The following is a 7,754-nucleotide window of genomic DNA, read 5'->3' as shown; positions in this document are numbered from 1 at the left end:
AGGAAGCCAAAATGCCAACCGTCACTTTAAGTGGTTCACATTGCCATGGTGATGGACAGTTACAGAACCAGCTTTCACGGCAACCTTTGTATTTTGCAGCTCTCAACGCTCACCTCTCAAACCAATAGAAGAAGCTGCCTTTTGTATGTCTCCCTCTCTGGGTCGGTCTACACATTTGTGTGGGTGGAACTGTCAGACATTTTTGTTTGTTTGTTTGTTTGACTGAAGCTGAAGGAGAAATAAAAATGCATTGGGACATCTTAAACGGACATGTTACCATCCTAGACAACATACACATGTGGAGGCATGTACAGACAAACATACACATGTGAAGGCATGAACACACACACACACGCACATGTTAACGCATGTACACATACACACATATATGAACGCATGCGCGCACACACACACACACACACACACACACACACAATGTGTGAACGAATGTTCGCACCACACACATACAATCACACACACACAAGGCTTTAGTAATGGCTATGGTCCATTGTACATCTGTCCAATCCATTACCTTTGATTTTATAAAACAAATTACAAATCTAAAATAAAGGAATCACTTTTTTTCTGTAGGCAGCAATATTGGTCTCAGTGTCATTACAATTTAGCTTAAAACAAAAAAAAGGAAGCATTAAAAAAAATAACAGTTTCATTGATCCTAAAATGCAAACAACATCATAACTGTATATGACAGAATCATGTTTATGGTTTAAAATGGAGGCAGATTATTTTTTTCAAAGCAAAAGCTTTTTTCTTTTTTGTAACATAACTATGTCTGGCTCTTTGAATTTTTTTTTCACAGTCTTTTTTCTGTACAGTCGCAATCCTTTAACATTTGTTCAACTCAGCTGATCGGAAGCCTTCCAGAAAGGGTGGAGGAAACGCTCTCACCCCCTCTGCGCTTTTACTTTGAAAAGTTCACATCCAGGAAGTACACCGGTCCTCAAGGACAGGTAAAGGAATTCACAGACTTGTCATCAGTTCTCCTACACAGGGTCATAGAGAAGAGAGACTGTGTGTGTGTGTGTGTGTGTGTGTGTGTGTGTGTGTGTGTGTGTGTGTGTGTGTGTGTGTGTGTGTGTGTGTGTGTGTGTGTGTGTGTGTGTGACTGTGTGTCTGTGTGAATGTGTGTGTCTGTGTGACTGTGTGAATGTGTGACTGTGTGAATGTGACTGTGAAGAAGCAGAGCTCAATAAAATGAGTCTTGTTTGTCAGAAACTGTTCAAATCTTCTCTACTCATCCTCTCCTCCTCCTCAGGTGACGATGAGGGCGGTGAAGAAGTAGTGCTTGGGGGGGGGGGGGTATAGTGGGGGAGTATCGTGAGGTCAGGTGATCGAGGGAATGCTGATTACTGGGCAAAGCAGAAAAAAAAAAATAGAGCCGGTAAACTCTTATGTTACGCGGTTGCCAGCGAGCCCTGGTCGCCATAGCAACCGCCCGGCTGCCCAGACCTTAGTGTTCCTTTAATGCCAGGTTGTCCGTCCCTCCGTCGCCACGACAACATCTTGATGTAGCGCCCCCCCCCACCCACTGACTCACCACCCACTCCCCCACTATACCACTGGTATGTGTTTGTGTCAGGGTGTGTGGGTGTACCAGTGTGTGTTAGTGTGTGTCTCAGTGTGTGTTTCAGTTTGTGTCAGTGCATGTTAGTGTGCGTGTCAGTTTTTCTGTCAGTGTGTGTGTCAGTGTGTGTGTGTGTCGCTCAGTGCTTGCATATGCATGTTTGACTGCATGAGAGTGTGAGCGTGGCAGCGGTGTGTGTGTGTGTGTGTGTGTGTTTGGGGGCCGGACCTCCGCCCACCCTCCAACCCCCGCTACCAGCAGTGTGTGTGTGGGCCGGACCTCCACCCACCCTCCCTCCACCCCCCACCCCCCCGCTACCAGCGGTTGATCTGGTTGATGTAGTCCTCGGTGGGGAGTCGGTTCCCCCCCACCTCCTCCGTCCTTCCCCCTGCGCCGCCTCCTATGCTCACGCCTCCAGCTCCCTCCTCGTCGCCGTCTCCGTCCCTGTCCGCGTCGGGCCCCGGCGAGAGCTGGCCCCCCGGCCGGCCCCGGGAGGGCCAGAGGCCGACCCCCAGCCCCAGGCCGCGGTGCCCCGGCTGCAGGCGCGTCTTCAGCCGCTGCTGGCGGCGCTCACGCTGCCGGGTGAACTGGTAGCGCTGCTGGAAGAGGTCCCGGGCGTAGTCATACAGCTCCATGTCCAGCTCGTTCAGCTCCTCGATTCGCTGGATCTGAGGGGGGAGAGGGAGAGTTAGGGAGATGGTAAGGGAGGGAGGGAGGGAGGGGGAGAGAGAGAGAGAGAGAGAGAGAGAGAGAGAGAGAGAGAGAGAGAGAGAGAGAGAGAGAGAGAGAGAGAGAGAGAGAGAGAGAGAGAGAGAGAGAGAGAGAGAGGGAGGGAGGGAGGGGGGAGAGAGAGAGAGAGGGAGCGAGGGTGGAGAGAGAGAGAGAGGGAGGGAGAGAGAGAGGGAGCGAGGGGGGAGAGAGAGAGAGAGAGAGCGAGGGGGGGAGAGAGAGAGAGAGAGACACGAGAGACGAGATCGCTTGTTTGGGAATGTGAGTTCAAGAGTTGAAAGTTGAAATGCCCACCTGGCAGTGTGGGAGGCAGAGAAGAGAAAAAAAAAAAGAGCTACAAAGGAGTGCAAACAAGAACAAGCCCGGACCATGTGGTCTGAAAGCGAGCCGGTTAAGTTGTTGTTTGGCACAGGCGAAGAAACCCAAAGCAGACGAAGGAGGGAGCGCACAATATGTCCACCGAGATAAGCAACATCTTTCTGATGTCTGCCTAGCACGCCGCGGCGCGCTAGCGCTGGCTGAAGCGCGGCGGTCGCGGGGATGTGTTTAACGAGGGGAAGGGTTTTAATTAAGCCTTTGAAAATAGTGACGTGGCGATGGATATCATTAGTGTGCGTGAGGAGACGACCAAGATGCCCGTCTCTCTGCTTCTGGATCTTTTAATTGGCCGCCGCAATGCGTCAGCGGCGCGTGAGCCGTGGCATGACAACGCGTTTGACACGCGCACGTCATATCTCCTGAAGATGAACGGGTGAACGACAACCCACAGCAGGTTGCAGACTGCAACCACAACTAGAATGAATTAAGACGTGTTAAACGCGCAAGCTACGGGGAAGTCTTTGTATAAACGCCATTTGATAATGGAGGTATTGTCACCTCCGTCTTGCGTTTGCTTCGAGGTGAATGATGGTTAAAGTGACTTCCTTAAAGCGTTTGGTTTCTCCCCAACGCAGCTCAATCAAAGGGCAGGTCCTCTCCCCGATGACGGACATTTCTCTTAACGGTAAGAGTGACAGGGGCCTTTATGAATGACAGGGGCCGCTACATCCCAAAGCATTTAATTCTCTCACTGCTGCTTTGATGTTTTGTAGGTATTGCGTACTGTATAGTCGACCACTTCTTGTTTTCCCCCCTCCCTTCTTTGTTGTGGATACTTCCTAACAGCTGTTTAGACGGCGCCATTGAAGCGGTGGTTTGTAGTGACAGTGATAGGACAGCACATCACAAACTCAACTCATGTCAGAGCCGTGTGAGGAACACCAAGCCTCCCCCCTCTCTGTTCCTTGTTCAAGGTGGAATATCCCTTACATGTGATCCCTCTCACTCTCATCTCTCCCTTGGTGTCTCTAAACCACACTGCCTGGAGAGGAAAACAGCCGGAGGACTTGTTAGGGCTTCATCAAGTGGGGGCTGGTTTCCTGCGCAGGTCGGGACAGATTTGGCCGTGTTCGTATTAAACTGCAGCATGGGGCCTAGCCTTTGTCTGCGTTTTTCTTTGAAGAAGGAGAGACTAGAGTGAGACAAAAAAAGCACCATGGGGGGTGGGGGGTTCCGTGGAGTCGTTAACATGGGTCTGGAGCCGTCCTTCAAAACGGGCTGGAGGCAAGGTTTAAGAGATATTAGCTCCTAAATCAATAGCTTTAATAGCTTTAATTTGTCAGAAACAAGACAGCTTTTAGGGAGAGAAATACCGTCAGCTCTGGTTCGGGGGAATCCATCTTCACTGTCAATCGTAGGTGCATGAAATGCTACAATTCTCAATGGTGGCAAAATGTAGGGAGAGAGGGAGCAGAGAGAGAGGGGACGATTCGGTTGAGATGTGTAGTTTCACTCTCAGGCTCGCAGATCGCTATGTTGCTTCCAGCTAATAAACCCAAATGAGAGCTCTTAAAGGGACAGCACCTCATTGACCCCTCACTAAGGTTGCTCGCTTGAAGGCTTAGTTATAGTTCCACATCGACACAATGCAAAGGGGTTTACGGACCCATCACGTCCTCCCACGGACCCTGCTTACATCCACCGCAAGGGCCGGCCTCCCAAAAATGTTTACCTTGCGTCGAGGCGACGCAGAAGCAAGGGCTGTGATTGGTCCGCTCACTTAAACCCGACGCAGAAACTAAACAGGGTCACGACTGCGTGGTCATTGCGTTGCGTCGACACGGGGAACCATAATCAGGCCTTTACACAGCTGAGGGGGCGGGGCCTCGTACCGTGGTGTTGTCCAGGTCCACGCCAGCGGCCCGCGTGCTGTTGTACTGCATGAAGGGGTGGATGAAGCGCAGCCGGAAGGTTCTCTCGAACAGGAACTGGGTCTTCCTCTGGTACTCTGTCAGGCCGAAGAAGGCCATGTCGCGCAGGTTCTTCTTGGCCGAGTCCAGCAGCAGCTGAGCCCGCTTCTTCTCCGGCACCGTGGACATGTTGTAGCAGCCCACCAGACTCAGGTCGGCCAGCATGCGCACCTAAAGCAGGAGGAGGAGGAGGAGGAGGAGGAGGCCGACATAGAGTGAGGAGGAGGAGAGGAGTGGGGGAGGAGAGTGCCAGTGAGAGAGGAGGAGGAGGAGGAGGAGGAGGAGGAGGAGGAGGAGGAGGAGGAGGAGGAGGAGGCCGACATAGAGCGAGGAGGAGGAGGAGGAGAGGAGTGGGGGAGGAGAGTGCCAGTGAGAGAGGAGGAGGAGGAGGAAGGTGAGGAAAAAAAGGGGAGGAGGAGGAGGAGAAGGAGGAGGAAGAAGGGGGGATGAAGTGGGGGAGGAGAAGGAGGAAGGGGAGGTGAGATGAGGGGGAGGATTGAGGGAAGAGAAGGAGGAAGAGGAGGGGGATATGATGCGGAGGAGGAGGAGATGTATGAGGAAGACGACGAAGGGAACAAGCAGAAAGAGGAAGTCAGGCGTTGGAGCTTAATACTAAATAAATTGTGTATGCGACCAGCTTCTGTGCGCCCTGTTCATAAGATAGAAGTCTGAGTTCTGCTTTTCGGTTCTGTTCCGAAATCATAATAAACTCATTTGCATGTGGATAGTGCGTGCCTGTGAGCGTGTTTGCGAGTGCGCGTGTGAGGGAGTGAATGTTCAACAGCGATAAGACAAGTCACAACACCCTGGCTTACAGCACCCTGCTGGTTGGAGAGACGCTGGGAGCCAGGCGATAGACGGGAAGGTGTGAATGAGGACCGGCAGCAGGACACACAGGCCCCACCTCTCTGAGCAAAGACTCACATCAACACAAGAGTGTGTGTGTGTGTGTGTGTGTGTTTGCGTGTATGTGTGTGTGCATGTGTGAGTGTGTGTGTGTGTGTGTTAGGGTATGCTATGTATCTGTGTGTGAACTACATCTGCTAGGTGTGTGCATTCCTTCCATGTTTCAAATATGTGTTTGTTTAAGCGTGTTTGTATGTGTGGTCCTTAACAAGCAGCAATAGCTATCCATGTATGTGCGTGCGTGCGTGCGTGTGTGTGTGAGAAAGCTGGGTCTGCCATTTGTGTGTGTTAGCTAGGGTCTGCTATGTGTGTGTGTGTGTGTGTGTGTGTGTGTGTGTGTGTGTGTGTGTGTGTGTGAAAGCTAGGGTCTGCTCTGTGTGTGTGTGTGAGTTTGGGTCTGCTATCTGTGTGTGTGTGAGAGCTAGGGTCTGCTATGTGTGTGCGTGGGTTAGGGTCTGCTCTGTGTGTGTGTGTGTGTGTGTGTGTGTGTGTGTGTGTGTGTGTGTGTGTGTGTGTGTGTGTGTGTGTGTGTGTGTGTGTGTGTGTGTGTGTGTGTGTGTGTGTGTGTGTGTGTGTGTGTGTGTGTGTGTGTGTGTGTGTGCGCGCGCGCGCGCGTGCGTGCACAAACCTGTCTGTTGTTGGCCAGGTTGTAGGGACAGTCCATGAACTGCTGCAGCGTGCATCCCGACCAATCAGAGCCGTCGTAGCAGGTGGGCAGCTCCTCCGGCGTCGGCGTGCGGCCGTCGCACATGTGCAGAGACGTCTTCCAGGTGGCGCCGCGCTGGACGTGCCGCCACTCGCTGAGGTAGCGCGACACCGGGTCCCGCAGCAGCGTGATGTAGTAGAACTTCCTGTTGGCGAAAAGGAAGTGAGGAGGACGTTAGGGGCGGGCCCAGTGGTGCGGTTTGATTGATTGATTTTATTTGACCATTTGGATATAAAATATGAACAGCACTCTGTGTTACAATATAACATGAACAGTCAGGGAGGACATATTAAAGCCCGAAGGCTTATTTCCATTGGGGTCCCTGTAGGTGGAGGACGAGGCAGAGCATTATGGATAGACGGAGGCCTTATGGAGAAAGGAGGGTGGGGGTCTGAGGGTGGTGGAGGGTGGGGGAGGGGAGAGAGATGCCATGGAAACAATAGGAGAAAGGAGAGGCTTATAGGGTCAGGAGGGGGAAGGGAAAATAAGAACCGTATGATGGATTGAAGGTCTGAATGATAATAAAGAGTGAAAAGAACAGACGAGAAGAGCAGGTTTGAGTTTTACATGAGCCTCATGGAGAGGAGTGGAGGTGTAGTACTGCACTTGACCAGGGGGTGGCCCTGTTTCTCCTTTGCCGTGACAGGGATTGAGTGTGGCTCTGCACTGGACTAATGGAAACAGCCCTTAGTGGCTGTGGTGGGGCTTATTGCAATATTTACATGAAATAGAGTCAGGCTGCTAATATGCCAGGATTAAGAAGAGATAGCCGATAGACTATCTGTCTCTCTGTCTCTGTCATAACAGAGACAGAGAGACAGAAAGAGAGCGAGAGATATAGAGGGAAGGAGAGAGATTTGACAGAGGGAGGTTGAGGGTCAATACTCAGGCCAAAGTGCAGGGAAGAAAACTGCTGGCACAAACATTCACACGTCACTATTTTCCAGACATGCACATCCTGAATATTAGTGCATCCTCTGAGAGAAGAGTCATGCTGCATGTGAGATTCAGATGAGACCTAGATGTGCATGTGTGTGTGTGTGTGTGTGTGCGTGCGTGCGTGCGCATGTGTGTGCATGTACGTGCGTGTGCATGTAAATGTACTTGTGTGTTTGCATGTGTGCGTGTGTGATGTAATGCTGAGTGACTCCCCAGAGGGACGACACATGGCTACGAGCGTGAGACCCCCAGCTAATGACCCCCCCAGCGAAACCAATCAGCCCAACCGCCTCCACACACGCACCCCACCTGTGTGGGCGGACCTCTCGCAGTGTGGGCCAGCGACACTCGCGCGTGTGTCGAGGAAGCAAGTAAAACATTTAAAGAAATGCATGCATTTTACATGCCTCGGATCTAAGTACAAAATCATACACTATTCACACAACCAACCAACCAACCAACCAACCAACCACACACACACACACACACACACACACACACACACACACACACACACACGCACACGCACACGCACACACACACACACAGACACACAAGGGGCTTGCATCACATCACAGGAATGTTTTCAGAGAAATGTGTG

General features: G+C 51.6%; 1 protein-coding gene across 1 annotated transcript in view; it reads right to left on the bottom strand.

Moving 5' to 3' along the window:
* Positions 1–1,899: 1,899 nt before the first annotated feature.
* Positions 1,900–7,754, bottom strand: part of hs6st1a (heparan sulfate 6-O-sulfotransferase 1a) — a gene marked incomplete at its 3' end in the record, with an annotated part of 37,601 nt that continues 31,746 nt past the window's right edge. Inside the window, exons 2-4 of the mRNA XM_079751802.1 lie at positions 6,137–6,359; positions 4,525–4,773; positions 1,900–2,253 (exon numbers count right to left, since the gene is read on the bottom strand). Of these exons, the coding sequence (XP_079607928.1) occupies positions 1,900–2,253; positions 4,525–4,773; positions 6,137–6,359 (826 nt within the window). The remainder of the gene's footprint in view (positions 2,254–4,524; positions 4,774–6,136; positions 6,360–7,754) is intronic.

This window comes from Pollachius pollachius (genome assembly GCF_949987615.1).
Source record: "Pollachius pollachius genome assembly, chromosome: 15".
In the NCBI taxonomy this organism is placed as follows: domain Eukaryota; kingdom Metazoa; phylum Chordata; class Actinopteri; order Gadiformes; family Gadidae; genus Pollachius; species Pollachius pollachius.
Note: the sequence above shows the minus strand (reverse complement) of the source record. Positions and strands in the feature narration are given on the sequence as shown.